The sequence below is a fragment of the Mytilus californianus genome, unplaced genomic scaffold (assembly GCF_021869535.1).
Source record: "Mytilus californianus isolate M0D057914Y unplaced genomic scaffold, xbMytCali1.0.p SCAF_9, whole genome shotgun sequence".
NCBI classification, from domain to species: domain Eukaryota; kingdom Metazoa; phylum Mollusca; class Bivalvia; order Mytilida; family Mytilidae; genus Mytilus; species Mytilus californianus.
The window spans coordinates 63,408,924-63,428,167 of NW_026262745.1; the positions used below are offsets into that span (position 1 = coordinate 63,408,924).

At 33.9% G+C, this 19,244-nt stretch overlaps 1 protein-coding gene and 1 long non-coding RNA gene across 2 annotated transcripts in view; both read right to left on the minus strand.

Moving 5' to 3' along the window:
- LOC127714661 (uncharacterized) overlaps window positions 1-19,244 on the minus strand; it is a 32,786-nt gene that overhangs the window by 2,946 nt on the left and 10,596 nt on the right. The window contains exons 5-11 of the mRNA XM_052220733.1: window positions 14,241-14,318; window positions 11,770-11,868; window positions 10,991-11,167; window positions 9,206-9,361; window positions 7,617-7,763; window positions 3,927-4,019; window positions 1,479-1,559 (exon numbers count right to left, since the gene is read on the minus strand). Coding sequence (XP_052076693.1) covers window positions 1,479-1,559; window positions 3,927-4,019; window positions 7,617-7,763; window positions 9,206-9,361; window positions 10,991-11,167; window positions 11,770-11,868; window positions 14,241-14,318 — 831 coding nt within the window. The remainder of the gene's footprint in view (window positions 1-1,478; window positions 1,560-3,926; window positions 4,020-7,616; window positions 7,764-9,205; window positions 9,362-10,990; window positions 11,168-11,769; window positions 11,869-14,240; window positions 14,319-19,244) is intronic.
- LOC127714673 (uncharacterized) lies at window positions 15,339-19,198 on the minus strand. Its single transcript, XR_007987861.1, has 3 exons — window positions 19,063-19,198; window positions 16,746-17,573; window positions 15,339-15,753 (listed from the first exon to the last, which is right to left on the minus strand). It is a non-coding gene; the product is annotated as an uncharacterized LOC127714673 (long non-coding RNA).

Here is a 19,244-nt window from a genome sequence, read left to right on the forward strand (position 1 = left end):
CTCATGGAGGTTTAATGACACAGTGAGAAAAAAACTTCGTTTACTATGAACGTTACGTCATATCTGTGTTTGGACACACAAATAATATATCTACCGAATTTAATTTTTTTTAATAGGCACTTTGTTGACATTCAAGATGTTGTTCGGTCCTTCATTCTTTCCTTTGATGCATGATGACGATAATAATAATAATTAGTTATGACAAGAATGTTGTTCATCACAGTTTAAGGTTGAATAACCAAAATTTCCAATGGTATTTTACAGGTTTTAAAAGCATCCACCATTTTCATATTTCTTTTCAGCTTAAATGCGCTCTCAGGCAGCAGAAACAATACTGAATGTTAATACCGTTTCTGAACATTGTAATTAAATCTTCTCATTAGATTATTCATCTACTTCGTGACCTGTTAAGATCATTTGGAAATGTGGAAAAAACGAACTGCTGCTTTATTTTTTTTTTTTCAGGTAAATTATTAGTTTATTTTGATGCCGATTACAAACACATATAACGTAAGATAATCGAATATTCAATTCAAAGGTGTATGTTGATGCACCTCAGTTTTTTCGTTAGGTTTATTGTATGCTTTTCCTGACCACGCTAAATGTCATTCCATTAAAGTGTTCAATTTTACTGTGTTATTCGTTATCTTTAATCACTTATAAAATTTCAAAATCCTTGATAAACACAAAGAACAACGCGATCAGAACGTTAAATCTGTACCGACTAAGACATTATCATTTGGCATGATCTTTAAGGAATAGTGTTCTCATAAAACTTTTTTCTGTATTGACTAGTCGTTTTGTTACAGAAAATAGAGACGTATCGATTTTTGTATACTTAGGTAAACAAGAGACAGCAGACCAAGGGGACATTCAAAACTTCTAAGTCGAAGAGAAATTGACCACAAAGTTCACAAAACAATACAAAAAAATAGATTAAAACTGAGTAATTTGAGCATTTTGTTGAAAAGTAATTTCATATCGTAACCAACAAAATTGATTGATTGATTAGTGTTTACCGCCACCTATAGCACTATTGGCTATTTCGTGGTGGTCACGTTTTAATGTTTGAGGAAGCTAGAGTGCCCGGAGACAACCATCGACCCTCGATAGGAAAACTGACAATCTTAGTCAATTAAGTTTAGAAACAACCGCACTGTGGGGTTCGAACTCACAACCTCAGTAACCCGCAAAAAATTCAAGGGCCCACACTCGAAAGATAATCATGCTTGCATTTCAAGACATATAGTTCCATTTATATCTTCCCCTCTGTGTAACATCTACGGGACTGTAAAACAAGGCGACTTCTAAGAATACTGTTTAAAATTATGTATATGCAATCGCGAGTTTTTATACATATCATATAATTATACTGGAGTTTGCAATCAAATGCAACATTTTTCATTCTACTTGTGCAAACAATTTGGTCATAAGCTGTTGTAAGTTAATTGCCGTATTTTTGTTTTCATTTCATTTACCTCTTAAGATCTTGCTGCATATTTTCCTTGTGCTCTTCAATGTCAAATATTCCATCTTCATCAGTTAAATCTACTCCCAATCTGAAGAAGAGAACACTTATGTATTAAAAATAATTGTTAAGCAAAATATTAACAGAAGTATAATTGGCTGCATTCCGTAAATATTATTCATAATAAGTTGGTAATTCGTAAATAATGCTTCACAATGTCACGACTGACAAATACTTTCTTTGCAACTCGTATAAAGTATCCAGCATGTTAACTCTCGTGTCGAACTCGGTGGACTCGAAATTTCGGATGAGTCGAAATATTCCCATGGTCTCGAACTTTGTTTCATATGAGTACATTTATTGACTAATTCTGATGAGTCGAATTTACTGTCCCGTGGTTAACAAATGCATTTGAACAGCATAGTTTATCTCAAACTAATACACATGTGTCAAAACATGACATCAGGGGTACAAATGGATCGACGAGTTAATCTGACAATACACCTGTAATAAAATTTCCGGGCATTGCCCACTGTATTGATTTATGACATGCTTTTTCCGGAAATTTTGATCTATGATTTTCATTGTTCACCATAATAAATTATTAGGGATTCATTGTTTAGATTATAAAAAATAGTTAATATGTTGTAAAATCAATTAACCGTAATCATACATAAATGAGCTTGGTTTTGCATAAAGTGAGGACTAAGAGATCACAAATACTCAATCGGCGTTTTGTAATTATCATACCGAAAAAGATTAAAATAAAAGAAAACGAAAAGAGATCTAAATTTTCTCAATCTTCTCTTATAAGAGAATGAACGATTTGTCAACTTAAATATCATGTTAAGATCGATTGCAAATTTTCCCTCGACTAAAAATATCAGCTGTATTTGTACGAGGCTAAGACGCTACATCTGTTTCGAGCCGAGTACAAATACATCTGATATTTAAAGACACTCAACAGTTATTGTCTTTATCCTGCAACTAATTTTGTACATTGTTTTTGCTTTGAAAAACAGAAAAACTCACATTTATTGCATTTATTTTCGATTTAAAATATACTAGTTCCTGTTTATTTTACCTTTGATGCGTAGTAATATTACAAATAATTCATACAATCAGCTGATGGGTACGCCGAATTGAATCTCGTATGGTCAACAATAATACATCGCTCGAAGTAAATAATTATTTATTATAACATAACAACTATTTTCAACAGTAAAAACAAATAACAAAACATTATCCGATTTAAAACAAAAGTGTACGATTTATCCTACGCTCCAGAATTTTGAACTGAACGTGACATTCACTGAACAATTGTTGCATGGTTGATTATGTGTGTTACACATGCACACATTCAAGTTTTGAACTTGAAGGTTGGCGCCGTAGAAAATGGAGTGAATCCTGCTGTTCATGTTTGTTTATTAGCAGAAAATGGGTTTATTTCATATTGCTTTAAATAAATGCTTGAAAACAACCATACCGTAAATTAATCTATTATAGTTCACACAAGGTCAAGCAATACGTCATTGGAATGCGACTGAATACACATTCTGAGGTCATGGAGGTTCATACAACACTCGTCAACAGCAATACACAAACGTAGTCCGGCAGTGGGCGGAGTTTTAAAGCGATATCTGTATAGTATACAAAAACAGGCTAGCGATATCTGTTGGGCTGTTAATGTATGATAAGACACCCGATTGCAAGGATAAATCCAGAATATCGATCCCTACCAATTTTCATCTGGATTTATCTTAGCCTTACCAAGCTAAGAAAGAGTTGTATCCCTTGGTTTGTCCAATTTCCGGTATTCGTTTGAGTCGAAATACGGGTATCTCGAAATATTTCTCAGGTACGGCTGACTTCGAGATAACGAGACTCGACTGTAGTTTGAAAAATCTGAACTTATCTATCTTTTTATTTTAAACGTTTTTTTTCTTCTTCTTCACATTTCCTGTTGCTTTCTCATTGTCTGATTCCAATAACAAATAAACCGAAAATTTGTATCAGCAACTAACAAGCGGGATGTTTAAATGACAACATATATATTTATTGATTTTATTTGATTGATATTTCAAAAGACAATCATTGTTAATTCATATGCGTACTCATTATTATACCTAAATAAAGAAGAACTCATACAGAACCTTTAGCATGTTTAAAAAGACAAAAAAGAACAAAATTTAAAGTTTTGAAAAGTTCTATATTACTTTTAGATAACTTGAAAATGTCTTGTCACTCAATAACCCACATTTTAGTGAGTGTTTGCATGTCAAACATCACAGAAAACTAGAGAATAAGGAAAATAACGAAACTCTCAGTTTATTATAATCTATGATGACTTGACATTATGTTTTGGTCTTTTACATATATCTCAAGAAAACATTGGATTTGAAGTGAAATTATAAACTCATGGGAATACATAACATGAATAGCTCAACTGACAACTTACTCCAAATATTTTTTCTTCGCATTTCGAAGTTTCAATTTTAATAGGATATTTTCTCTTTCTGTATTTCTTTCACGATCAATTAATCTTGCAAATCTGAAATAGAAAATTTTTTTTTTTTATTTTACACAGGCATTATTATCACAGGACAAACAGAATTTTGTCTTTAAAAAAAGAATCTATTATAGCAGCAAAGTAGTGTATATCAAAAGACTATCTTCAATCATGATGATTATTTTTGTTCATTGTCATGATATTTTGGGATTTTGTATACAATCATTAATGTTTACATGTCAGTAAATATACTACAGTTATTTGTACTCATTTACCAGTTAAAATGGAATCTGTTAATGCAATTTATCAACTCGGAATTCTGTTTTGTACTTTCTGATTTGACCTTTGTCCCGCCCCTTTCAGTTTGTTTTAGCAATCATGCGGTTTAAACTTTTGGGCTTGAACTGTTTTTCTAAAGCTGATTTTTTTTTAAATTTAATATATGGGAACATTTATTGCGTGAATTTGTCTTGACGACGACTTGATTTACAGTTGACGTTGAGGCCGTCTTGCAAATGATGTTCCGTAATCAAATTGTATTGACGTTGCTGTTGTAAGGACAGTATGCATTTTTGACGTAGCAACAGCACGTTCATGTATTTATGTCTATAATATTGTCATTGTCTGATTCAGATTTTCCTTGTATAGTGTCGGTAATATGGAAATCCAACATTTATTTACTGATGTAGGTGTGGGTATGGATAGAAAAAAATGTACAAATGTTGCATGAAGGAAAAAACCCCTAAAAAGTCATTGGTGGGTTTCAAATATCGGTTAAAATTCGTTCGACGTCCTTTATCCATTAGTTCAGATAAATCAGGTATTAAATATTTCTAAGCAGAAAGAAGTATGGTAAAAACTTACAAAAATATGTGTTACGTTTTTTAAGTCCATCGGTTAATCTAATTATAAAGAAAACTTATACAAATGAATTTGATGTGTTAGGACAATAAAGGACAGGAAATGCACTCTCTGATTTAAAAAGACTTTTTATGAAGGTATATTTTTAATAATTTCTTATGCCAATATCGAAGGTCTTTATAATGGGCAGGTGATACACGCGAGGACTTGCAGACTATCATCTGATGTATCACGTAAATGGAAGACTTAAGTTTACTGCGCTTTATTCACATTTCGATAATTTCTGTCAGTTTAGTGATGTCTGCGTTCAAATATTTAAAACTCCCAATTATTATACGAACATAAAATGCAGATAAAACAAAAAAAGAAACAAAATTCTGCCAGTGTGAGTATGGCGTAATCGATGGGCTTTCAGTCAATATTCCTATTACGTGTTTTGTAATATCAAAAAAGTCAGAAGGAGCATATATGATAATACAGGGTGTAGATAAGGCGTCTGCTATGAACCTCTACAAAACATGTTCATTAAAGTCAGAACTTCGTGTCTTGTCAAGAGAATACTTTGTAATTAAGCAAATTATTAAGATTGCGACAAAGTCACTTGGGAAAGAGCTGTTTAGGATAAGCGCCTTGTAACGATATGGTGAGAAGCAGCCATATCTCTATCATTATTGTCCTGTTACGTTTGCAATAAGAAATATGTTAATCGCAGACCAACAGAAAAAGAAGGTCTGGCGTACAATCTTTTAATCTGGATATCAATGATATTAGTTTATTTCCTATTAGACTGGAATCCTTCAAAGACCAATCCGACTGGTTGATGGAAAGAAAAAACTGTTGTGCCAAATAAGTGGTTTTAGCAGTGTACTGGTGAACATGTAGTCACTGAAATTAAATTTAGACAGCTGATTGTTCTGCGAATCAGGACGATACACTTATATCAATTGAAGGTTATGTGTAAATTTTGGCGGTTATTAGTCAAAGTCACTTCCCGGAGTTTGAACAAAATTATGATGGTGAGATTTTCAGACAGACTATCTGGTATGAAAAAAGATAATTTTGGCATGCCACCATAGACACTTTGGGTTATGTTGTTGACAAAGGACGGTTGAATAATTAAACACCTTGAACAAGACTTTTTTGGGGTATGTAATTTGGTATGGTTGGCTTTTAAGGAAAAGGCGGTTCTTAAATTTTATAAGAATGTCCATAAAATATTCAAATGTTTTAATCGGTGTTACTTAAGTAGCAGACCAGACGTTTTTGAGATGAAAATTCGAACTAAAAGAAGATGTGACAGAAATTAGCATAAAGTTCATCAATTAATGTGTTCTTTTGTTCATCTGTAATAAATATTCAAAAAAAGAATATATACATTTTTTTGTGAACTTTACAAATTTTGATAATTCTATTGATAAAATTGTGCACCCTTTGTTAAAAGTAACTGATCATTTTTAGCTTACCTTCGTTAAAGAAATTTCAAAAGAAACGAACTCAATGTCTGCTAATGCTGATGTTTCATCGATACTTTGTAAAATTTTCTTAAATTTTCGAATGAAATTTCAAAAAAAATATTTTGAAAGTTTGCAGTTAATTAAATGTTTTGAAGGGCATGCGTTTTGATAATTTAGTTTTCAACTTTTCTACGTTTATATGTATTTAAATATATTATCACGCTTATACAACGTTAACACCTATTTTTTGTATCCCTCTTTCATTCAATTTGATGTATTGGCATGAACAGTTTTGTAATTCCGTCATATGTCAGTTTTCTTACTGTTATCAGGTGTTTTGCACCAACTAACGGCAACAAATTGTATACAGGCTTTGAGCATGTACATTATCAATTGGGCAGGATGAAACGAAAAATTCTCGGAAAACAAATGATGGCGAGATATGCCCTTGTTAATAGGGCAAATTTGATCGTTAACAATTGTTTAAGTCATCAACACACACTAAATGAGTAACGGGTCACCCTTATTTCCAGCAAAAGTCAACCAACAGGAAGGATACGCAAAATCTATCTGTAGTTTTACATTACTAAATAGTGTACCACAAAATCACCTTTAAACTATATGCACTACACAAAATCAATTTCATGATATTGTCTAAGCCGAAGTGCCGTTATTCTGAAAATGTCAGTCAATCGGTCTGAAATTCAGCATCATAAACCTATGAACAAAAATGCAGAAAACCGGCAAATGTCGATGTCTCTAACCAAATAGGAAATCCGACCCTGGAAAATTTTTTAATCTTCAAAAATTAAGTTCATTAGTTTTCGAATTGTAAACTCAGATGTTGTTTTTTTTCAAATGAAGAGGATGCAAACTTTGACTGTGTTCACTTGGGGCAATACATTTCATTCGTTTATATATTGTTAATTTGGGACTGCGTATTGAAACAAATATATATTGATTAAATATGATTGCTTGCACATGTTGCATTTGTTGCAAAACAAAAACAAATCAGATACTAAAATGTTCCATAAAACCTATCATTTGACTGTCGATAAAATATTCATGATCAAACTTTGTATCAGATGTCCACATTTCATAAACTGCAGAAAAGAAAAAAAGACACTGATTGTAATTCCCCACGGCGGTGATACAATATAAGCAAGTTACGCTCACTCAGTGGACGTACTTGGTTTTGCTCCGTATGTTAGTCATGCAATGCTCTGATGTGTGTTTTTATCTTAACTTTAGTATTCTTAATATTTTTACGGGATTTGAACATCTTCAAAGTACTGTTGCCTCTAATTTATTCATTTTTGAATACCTTAATTGAGATTCTTCCATTAGGGTTGTTTTCCTTTCAGCTTCTTTATTCAAATTCTCTATTTCGTTGAATTTCGTTTCTACATTTTGTTTAAGTAAGGCTATTTCGCCATCTTTTTTCGATAGGAGTAAATCCATGGACTGAACACTGATTATAAACAGAAAAAACAACAAGCTAGTAGGTGCAAATGAACATTGATGTGAAGTATTAAACATGATAACCTTCAATTTGGCTTGCAAATGTCAAGTAATCGTGTAAATAATGATAACCAAAGGTAGGTTGTTTACGGCACAAGACGGGTTTAGTTTTTTTTTTACATGTAATTGATAAAACTTTATTAGAACATTAGACACAATAGCTGTGAATGCGGAAATACGACTTATGAGTTTGAATTTCCGTTTGGTATTTTGCGCCTATCTTTTATATTTGGAGGTTGACAATAAAGATGAACTACAAATCAAACTTGATCACGGAAAGGATGTTACAGCTTGCAGCTTCTACCCAGACTTTGTAAAATGTCAGCAGTGTCTGAGCAGAAAGTTGATGAACCAGGGGTATGTCAAAGAACGTCTTGTCCTTTTTCTAAAAAAGTGCTTCGGACCTTGTTGATAAATATTCCGTACCAACTTCACAAATAATACACGATGGTCTTGAAGTATAGATTCTGGGTACTGACGTTGTTTATCATCTTAATAACGTGTTGTAGTATTCTTTTATTTGTCTTTATGAATATTACTTTTACTGTTAAGTCTGGTTTTGGTGATATCCATTTGACGTGGCTCTGTACTTATACATCCCGTCATTGTATTATTGTTCTATGATAATTTTTGTATTCTTGTCTTTCAATTTTTGCTAATATGCTTTGTCTATATGCCTTTTTGTGTTTCTTTGTTACATATGACGTTGCTCTGTACTTATACATCCCGTCATTGTGTTATTGTGCCATGGTAAATTTTTGTATTCTTGTCTTTCATTTTTGCTAATGTGCTATGTCTATATGCCTTTTTGTGCTTCTTTGCTACATATTTGTTTGTTTTTATAGTGATTAAGATTACAACACAATGTTGACTGCTGTACCCCTATTTTTGACATTTTTACCTATTAAATCTGTTTGTTTTGTTCACACATCGTTGTCAATATAATAGAATTTTATGCAACTGTCATACAAGTGAGAGGTTTAGCTAGCTATAAAACCAGGTTTAATCCACCATTTTCTACATAAGAAAATGCCTGTACCAAGTCAGGAATATGACAGTTGTTGTCCATTCTTTTGATATGTTTGAGCTTTTGATTTTGTCATTTGATTATGGACTTTCCGTTTTGAATTTTCCTCGGAGGTCAGTATTTTTGTGATTTTACTTTTTACTACCAACCTAGTATGAGCTGGAATTTATTAAAAATGTGGTTTTTGTTCGACTAAAGCTTTGTGTTTTTCTTTCACATAAATAGATTATTGAATTAAATAAAGAAAAGCAGCGGTCAATAGAGGAAGTTGAGTTCTGTTTTAGTTTCTTATTGTTGAAAAATTATTCAGGTGTTTGAGAGAGAGAAGTCCGAACATAACATTAAAGAAGTATCATAAAAAGTACCATTCTATTAACTCATTCTTTTGTGAGTTGGCTTCGGATATCATTTCATGAGTTGAATGTTTGAGATATTCAGTTTCCATTAGTCTGTTATACAATCGTAAAGTGTTAATAAGTTCCATAATTTCTCTATCTTTTTGTGAGATTATTGCTTCATATCTGCAAATTAGAAATTGTGAAATGTCATTCCTTATAAAATGTTAAATAACATAGACTGGTTATGTTATAATGTTGGTCTTCTGAAAACGAAAAACAATTAACTTCAACAGTCCAAGTAATTTTCACCAAGGATAATGGACAAACTATTATTAAGTATGTCTAGACCAAGCTCCTGTTTACATGTATATGAAAGTGCATGATTGAAAAATGTTATCGCATAATTTCTTCAATCCGAATATAAGCTCAAATCACATGCTCTCTTCATTAGGTATATTCACACAGCAATAAACTTAAACGAGAATGTGAATTTCAGATGTCCCATTGTCTATTTAAAAATATACAATAATTTCAACAATTTTATATTTTAAGATTATATAAAGGACTGTATATCGCACTTTGATATATTCAATTTTTTTTATGTCTTAGTAAAATTGTTCGATATACTTGTGGATTGTAAAATAATTTGACCGCGAGCAACACTGAAGAAACATACATTGTCGAAATGCGCATCTGGTGCAGAATATTTATTATCGTAATGATATAACCACCACTGATTCGATACCTCTGCTGGTGAATAACATTAACGGTGTGCTTTATTTACTGAACAAGATGCTCATTAGGTCAATAGATACTCAAGACCTAAATATGTGAAACTCTAAACGACTCACACAAACGTTGAACAGCAGGAAAAACCAAACGGACTAAACGTATATACAAATATGATAAAAGCTATAAGACACCATGGGTTAACCAATGTGAATCAATTAAAGACAGAAATCCAACGCCTGGTTTAAACGACAATAAACGACGACAAAAAAGTTGTAAAAATAAACATTTCAGAAGTTAAATATTTCGCAGGTAACAACAAACTATGTTGTATTTTGTATACTGTTGTTTGTTTTAGTCGTTTTCTGTTTTTGCTATGGCGTTTTCTGTTTTTGCTATGGCGTTTTCAGTTTATTTTCTACTTATGAGTCTGAATGTCCTTTTGGTATCTTTCTCCTTTCTTTTAGAAAATTATCAATTTCATATTGATATCGCAGGAATGAAAAAAAAGTTTTTAGACTTGAATTTATAGAGAAATTTATTTCCCCAAATTTATGCTTTCACAAATGATATTTCACATATATTACAATAAATCTTGCTAAACTATGTATTTTTGTTGCCTATTTTATTTCAAAGCCTGCATATCAAATGCCGAAAAATTAATTCATATCTTATTTTCATTTCAATGCATGAATTCTAAAATCATTAAAAACAATGATTTTAAAAATAATTTCCTTAACATGAAAAATAAAAAGGATAGACAAGAATGAAACCAGTAAAAACAAGAAAGACCAGAAAAAATAGTAAACAGTAAATCCGATTTTGTTTTACAAATTTTACATCAAATGTAAACAAAATATTATCAAATTTAGTCAAGACACAGTAACTGTTAGCTGAGAGGAATTTACCAAGTATTGAATCCCTATTAATAGACTCACTGACCAATCGTTTCTTCATCATAGTAGTTATTACTTCTATACTAGAACCAAATCTTTAATAAATAAATACCTTCGAATAGCAAACAATATAGTCACGTAGAAAAGTAAATAAAATTCGAAAGTGTGTCTACATATAATATAATACCTTTTTTCTATTGTTTCTAACTGCTTCTTTTCTGTTGCAATAGCAGGAGATTGTACATCAATTTCATTATGTTCATGCTTGTGATTTGTAATTTGTTTTTGTTTTTGTCTGTTCTTTTTAACGTAATCTCTCAATGCGTCTATTTCATCATTCTTAGTCAAGAGTAAGTCTTCAAGCCTGTATGTACATTAACACTTCATATGATTCGTTGAATGAAACACTTAAAATATACGCACATTTCATTTTCAACGTACTAGTATTTAGTTATATAATATAATTCTTATTTGAATTTGACTAAATAACTTAACTAACATTTCTTTAATAATCTGCAATTAATCCCTGAAAGGTTTATTTCAAAATGGAATGCAAGATCTTTTCTGTATAACTTTAACAGACATGACTCTTTAATATGGAATCTAACATTTCTTTAACAGCGGGAACGAAGCATTTGACTAAGAAATATTATGCGTAGCATAATCCATAAAATACCAAGTAGAAATCATTATTTTTATTCGAAAAAAACAAAAAAACTAATGATCAATAGGGGAAAGACAAAAAAAAGACAAACATATGGAAAATGCAGATGTCTTAGCATTACGAATCATAACATATTGTCGAATTTTAAAAGTATGACAACTATAAAAAAAAAATGATAGAATATAGACAAATGTAAATTGGGTCATCAAGTTTGACGCCTTTTTAATTAAAAAAAAACATTACCGTGTTCAAAAAGCTTCAATAGTACCTAACTTTGATTCCATAACTTATTTTAAGCATACTTTTCTACTTTGCTTAGCATATGAACATTTTGCGCAACAGCTAGGTGATACTGGTGATCCATGTATTCTGTCTCTGTTTGAAGCGCTGGTAAAGTGTTCCTGAATCAATCATAATTACTCGTATAAGTATTGTAAAAAAGGGACGAAAAAATCTGTAAATAAAGTATGAGCAAAGGAAAGAGTTTATTTTCGTTTTCATGTACAAAGATTATATTTCCTTCTGATTTTTACTATTGTTTCCATTGAAAACTCATTAGTTGTAATGTTTATGTCAAATACGTAGTTTATTTCATTACACAAGCACCACTCAAGCATTGTTGCGAGGAAGAACGACACAAATCAACAATACACATGTTTTACTGTCACCTTCACGAATTAGTTGACCGATACGTGTTTGTGATCAAATCATGACACACATCCTGCCGCGGTCGTTAATCGAAATACACAAGTATAATCGTCTTATGTATGAATTTCCTGATTGTGTAATATTCCCTACTTTGTCATTCTTGAAAGGATCTGAATCCGCATTGTGAGAAAGGCATGCATCAGCAGGGTGCGCTTATTAAGGTTATTCATGTGGTCTTGATTTTGAAAAGCGATCCCATATGTTTTCTCTCCTGCTTTGTGTATTCAACATGTAATACTGAACATTGGTAAACCACTGTTGTCTTTTGTCATGTTTATATGATTATTGTTTCTTCAGAATATATATATCTGTGTTTTGATTGATTCTTCAAAGAAGTATATTAAGTGAAAATTTAAAATTTAATAAACAACAATATCGAACTCCATGGAAGATTCAAAACGTAAAGTCCCTTAACAAAAGGCAAAATCAAAAGCTCATACACATCAAACGAATATAAAACAACTGTCATATTCCTGACTTGGTATAGAACATTTCTTTAAGTAGAAAATGATGGATTAAACATGGTTTAATAACTAGTTAAAGCTCTCACGTATGACATGTATGACAGTCGTAAACGATTTCTTTATATTGACAATGTGTGAGCACAACAAACAGGTAAAAATGTCAACAACTGGGTTACAGCAGTCTACAAACAACTATGTCAACAATAAAAAAAAATATATAAAGAAAGCAAATCAGCAAAAGTGAAATAAGATTACAAAAAAATGACCATAGCACAATAACACGAAGAACACAATGGTGGGATGTGATTGTTTTTATGTTTTCTTGTTCATGCATGGGTCCCAATATGCGATTTCGTTTATGTGTCCACATTCTACATTCAATAACTAGGTGTTGATTGAGTAAAGTAATAGCAACCGAGTCTAGTCAGCATAATCAACACAAACAACTAGATTGTCCAGTAACTTTTAATGTATTCAAAAAACACCGACTTTGCCGTGCATTTTGTAATAGTACATCACTTGACCTGAGCCGTTGTTGACCTAGCTATTATTGACCTGAGTCATTGTTGACTGAAACGTTCTTTTCCAAAAGTGTATTGTTTTCATCATTTGTCAGACAATTGCCACTTATAAGCTTACATGATTCAACACATTTAAGGGGCAGATGACTAAGAACTGATGTTAATTTCAATTGATAAGGTAATCGGAACACATTTGTAATAACACTTTAAAAGTTTTCTTTTTTCCGGAATATTTTCATTGAGTTATTGTTTGAGAAATAACGTATGCTCACCTAATCAAAATCTTCAAATTGAATGTATTTTAACAACACGGTGTAACAACACGGCATCTGTCACTACCGAGTTCATGCTTTATTTTTAGGGGGGTCGTGGTGCTCAGTTTTTCGTTTCCTTGTAGTGTCTGTTATGTTAGTTAGGTCATCGTTAACATTAAAAGGACATGAAAATCTATCACAATAATTGGGTCAGAAATAATGTCGCCCAATGTTGTCAAGTTCTACCAGTTTACGTTCAAAATGTTGCAGATATCCTAACACTCTATAGAATTAATACACCGCATTTTAGCAAGTGATTGTATTTCATATCTCTATTAAATTAACAACAGGGAAACTACTTCAATAAAACGGTTTGCTTCATATATAGATGTTTTGTCTTAATACTTACACACGTGGTTAACTTTAGTCGAGGATCTATGACAATATAACGAATCCATCTTTCCAATCGTCAGCTTTGAATTTATCAGTAGTAACTTTTCTCCTGGATTATCGTATGGTGTAGATATTCCAGCTTATATGGTACGGGCTAAGTTAATATAGGATCATTCTTAACGCCACATTATTTGCATTACAAATGACTCCATATTTAAAAGAGGGGTTTGATATTTCTAGATGTTGATGCCATATCGCTGAAAGTATGGGTTTTAATCAAAAGTAATGTTTCTTCTGTCCTGATAATTTATTGCTTTACAATTTGACATTTGTCGTTAATTTAGTTTGTGTTGGAATAGTCTGACTCCTGATGAATTTCACATGTTTAAAAATACTATAAATCTCATGTATACATTTAATTTGATTTACTTACTCATCAATGCGTTTTCCATAGGGCCGCAGCTTCCGTTTATGTTTTTTGGTTTTCTTATTGACATTGTCTAAGTCTTTCCTGTTGAAAAAGCAAAAAGCAATTAATGAACCAGTTTATTCTTTCCTTGAGGATGGAAATATTGATATTGATATTGTTAGATAAAGGGTTTCATTTAGATTTAGACCTATTTGATCGCATGTTTTAGAGTTCCAACTGCATTATTATTTCTTTGCTTTACACAAATATCCCTTATGATTACAATAATGTTATTAAACTGTATTTAGTAGACAACGAAGTCAGGATGGGATGGGATGAACTCAATACAGACATTTCCTTAAAAAGTAAAAACAACAAAATGACCGAACTGCGAGAAAAATTCAAAACGGAAAGTTCCTAATCAAATGGCAAAATCAAAAGCTCAAACATATCAAAGGAATGGATAACAACTCTCATATTGGACTGAAACTAGGTAGGAACATCTGAGGGGTTATTTTTCGTTTATAACAATAATTCACCGAATTTTAATATAAGATGTTGTAAAGGTTTTTTAGTAATGAAATTGACACATTTGGTTCCAGAACATGAATATTAAGAATTTAAAATATGTGGTTCATATTTTGACACAATGTCCCAGCAGCAACATGTTTATTAAACAGATTTCCCATTCGTAAACCGCTGATGATATTTCTGATTTAGACCAGGTATGTGAAAATTGTGTTAGTTTAAACTAGCTTTTGTTCAGAAAGTTCCCTTTTTTTAGCTCACCTGGCCCGAAGGGCCAAGTGAGCTTTTCTCATTACTTGGCGTCCGTCGTCCGTTGTCCGTCGTCGTCCGGCGTCGTCCGTCGTCGGCGTTAACTTTTTACATTTTGAACTTCTTCTAGAGAACCACTGAATGAAATGAAACCAAACATGGCATGAATGTTCCTTATGAGGTGCTGACCAAGTGTTGTTACTTTGTAGCCGATCCATCATCCAAGATGGCCGCCAGCGGGGAACTTAGTTTAACATAGGAACCTATGGGAAATGCATACAAATGACTTCTTTTAGAGAACCACTGAATGAAATGAAACCAAACATGGCATGAATGTTCCTTATGAGGTGCTGACCAAGTGTTGTTACTTTGTAGCCGATCCATCATCCAAGATGGCAGCCAGCGGGGGACTTAGTTTTACATTGGACCCTTTGGGAAATACATAAAAATGTCTTCTTTTAGAGAACCAATAAATGGAATGGAACCAAACATGGCATGAATGTTCCTTATGAGATGTTGACCAAGTGTTGTTACTTTGCAGCCGATCCATCATCCAAGATGGCCGACAGCGGGGGACTTAGTTTAACATAGGACCCTATGGGAAATACATAAAAATGTCTTCTTTTAGAGAACCACTGAATTGAATGAAACCAAACATGGCATGAATGTTCCTTATGAGATGCTGACCAAGTGTTGTTACTTTGCAGTCGGTCCATCATCCAAGATGGCCGACAGCAGGGGACTTAGTTTAACAAAGGACCTATGGGAAATACATACAAATGTCTTCTTTTAGAGAACCACTGAATGGAATGAAACCAAACATGGCATGAATCTTCCTAATGAGATGCTGACCAAGTGTTGTTACTTTGTAGCCGATCCATCATCCAAGATGGCAGCCAGCGGGGGACTTAGTTTTACATTGGACCCTATGGGAAATGCATACAAATGACTTCTTTTAGAGAACCACTGAATGGAATAAAACCAAACATGGCATAAATGTTCCTTATGAGGTGCTGACCATGTGTTGTTACTTTGTAGCCGATCCATCATCCACGATGGCCGCCATCGGGGGACTTAGTTTAACATAGGACCCTATGGGAAATACATAAAAATGTCTTCTTTTAGAGAACCACTGAATTGAATGAAACCAAACATGGCATGAATGTTCCTTATGAGATGCTGACCAAGTGTTGTTACTTTGCAGTCGGTCCATCATCAAAGATGGCCGCCAGCGGGGGACTTAGTTTAACATAGGACCCATGAAATACATACAAATGTCTTCTTTTAGAGAACCACTGAATGGAATGAAACCAAACATGGCATGAATCTTCCTTATGAGATGCTGACCAAGTGTTGTTACTTTGTAGCCGATCCATCATCCAAGATGGCAGCCAGCGGGGGACTTAGTTTTACATAGGACCCTTTGGGAAATACATAAAAATGTCTTCTTTTAGAGAACCAATAAATGGAATGGAATCAAACATGGCATGAATGTTCCTCATGAGATGTTGACCAAGTGTTGTTATTTTGTAGCCGATCCATCATCCAAGATGGCCGCCAGCGGGGGACTTAGTTTAAAATAGGACCCTATGGGAAATACATACAAATGTCTTCTTTTAGAGAATCACTGAATGGAATGAAACCAAACATGGCATGAATGTTCCTTATGAGGTGCTGACCAAGTGTTGTTACTTTGCAGTCGTTCCATCATCCAAGATGGCCGACAGCAGGGGACTTAGTTTAACAAAGGACCTATGGGAAATACATACAAATGTCTTCTTTTAGAGAACCACTGAATGGAATGAAACCAAACATGGCATGAATCTTCCTTATGAGATGCTGACCAAGTGTTGTTACTTTGTAGCCGATCCATCATCCAAGATGGCATCCAGCGGGGGACTTAGTTTTACATAGGACCCTTTGGGAAATACATAAAAATGTCTTCTTTTAGAGAACCACTGAATGGAATGAAACCAAACATGGCATGAATGTTCCTTATGAGGTGCTGACCAAGTGTTGTTACTTTGCAGTCGGTCCATCATCCAAGATGGCCGACAGCAGGGGACTTAGTTTAACAAAGGACCTATGGGAAATACATACAAATGTCTTCTTTTAGAGAACCACTGAATGGAATGAAACCAAACATGGCATGAATCTTCCTAATGAGATGCTGACCAAGTGTTGTTACTTTGTAGCCGATCCATCATCCAAGATGGCAGCCAGCGGGGGACTTAGTTTTACATTGGACCCTTTGGGAAATACATAAAAATGTCTTCTTTTAGAGAACCAATAAATGGAATGGAACCAAACATGGCATGAATGTTCCTTATGAGATGTTGACCAAGTGTTGTTACTTTGCAGCCGATCCATCATCCAAGATGGCCGACAGCGGGGGACTTAGTTTAACATAGGACCCTATGGGAAATACATAAAAATGTCTTCTTTTAGAGAACCACTAAATTGAATGAAACCAAACATGGCATGAATGTTCCTTATGAGATGCTGACCAAGTGTTGTTACTTTGCAGTCGGTCCATCATCCAAGATGGCCGACAGCAGGGGACTTAGTTTAACAAAGGACCTATGGGAAATACATACAAATGTCTTCTTTTAGAGAACCACTGAATGGAATGAAACCAAACATGGCATGAATCTTCCTAATGAGATGCTGACCACGTGTTGTTACTTTGTAGCCGATCCATCATCCAAGATGGCAGCCAGCGGGGGACTTAGTTTTACATTGGACCCTATGGGAAATGCATACAAATGACTTCTTTTAGAGAACCACTGAATGGAATAAAACCAAACATGGCATGAATGTTCCTTATGAGGTGCTGACCATGTGTTGTTACTTTGTAGCCGATCCATCATCCACGATGGCCGCCATCGGGGGACTTAGTTTAACATAGGACCCTATGGGAAATACATAAAAATGTCTTCTTTTAGAGAACCACTGAATTGAATGAAACCAAACATGGCATGAATGTTCCTTATGAGATGCTGACCAAGTGTTGTTACTTTGCAGTCGGTCCATCATCAAAGATGGCCGCCAGCGGGGGACTTAGTTTAACATAGGACCCATGAAATACATACAAATGTCTTCTTTTAGAGAACCACTGAATGGAATGAAACCAAACATGGCATGAATCTTCCTTATGAGATGCTGACCAAGTGTTGTTACTTTGTAGCCGATCCATCATCCAAGATGGCAGCCAGCGGGGGACTTAGTTTTACATAGGACCCTTTGGGAAATACATAAAAATGTCTTCTTTTAGAGAACCAATAAATGGAATGGAATCAAACATGGCATGAATGTTCCTCATGAGATGTTGACCAAGTGTTGTTATTTTGTAGCCGATCCATCATCCAAGATGGCCGCCAGCGGGGGACTTCGTTTAACATAGGACCCTATGGGAAATACATACAAATGTCTTCTTTTAGAGAATCACTGAATGGAATGAAACCAAACATGGCATGAATGTTCCTTATGAGGTGCTGACCAAGTGTTGTTACTTTGCAGTCGGTCCATCATCCAAGATGGCCGACAGCAGGGGACTTAGTTTAACAAAGGACCTATGGGAAATACATACAAATGTCTTCTTTTAGAGAACCACTGAATGGAATGAAACCAAACATGGCATGAATCTTCCTTATGAGATGCTGACCAAGTGTTGTTACTTTGTAGCCGATCCATCATCCAAGATGGCATCCAGCGGGGGACTTAGTTTTACATAGGACCCTTTGGGAAATACATAAAAATGTCTTCTTTTAGAGAACCAATAAATGGAATGGAACCAAACATGGCATGAATGTTCCTTATGAGATGTTGACCAAGTGTTGTTACTTTGCAGCCGATCCATCATCCAAGATGGCCGACAGCGGGGGACTTAGTTTAACATAGGACCCTATGGGAAATACATACAATTGTCTTCTTTTAGAGAACCACTGAATGGAATTAAACCAAACATGGCATGAATGTTCCTTTTGAGTTGCTGACCAAGTGTTGTTACTTTGCAGTCGATCCATCATCCAAGATGGCCGACAGCAGGGGACTTAGTTTAACAAAGGACCTATGGGAAATACATACAAATGTCTTCTTTTAGAGAACCACTGAATGGAATGAAACCAAACATGGCATGAATCTTCCTTATGAGATGCTGACCAAGTGTTGTTACTTTGTAGCCGATCCATCATCTAAGATGGCAGCCAGCGGGGGACTTAGTTTTACATTGGACCCTATGGGAAATACATA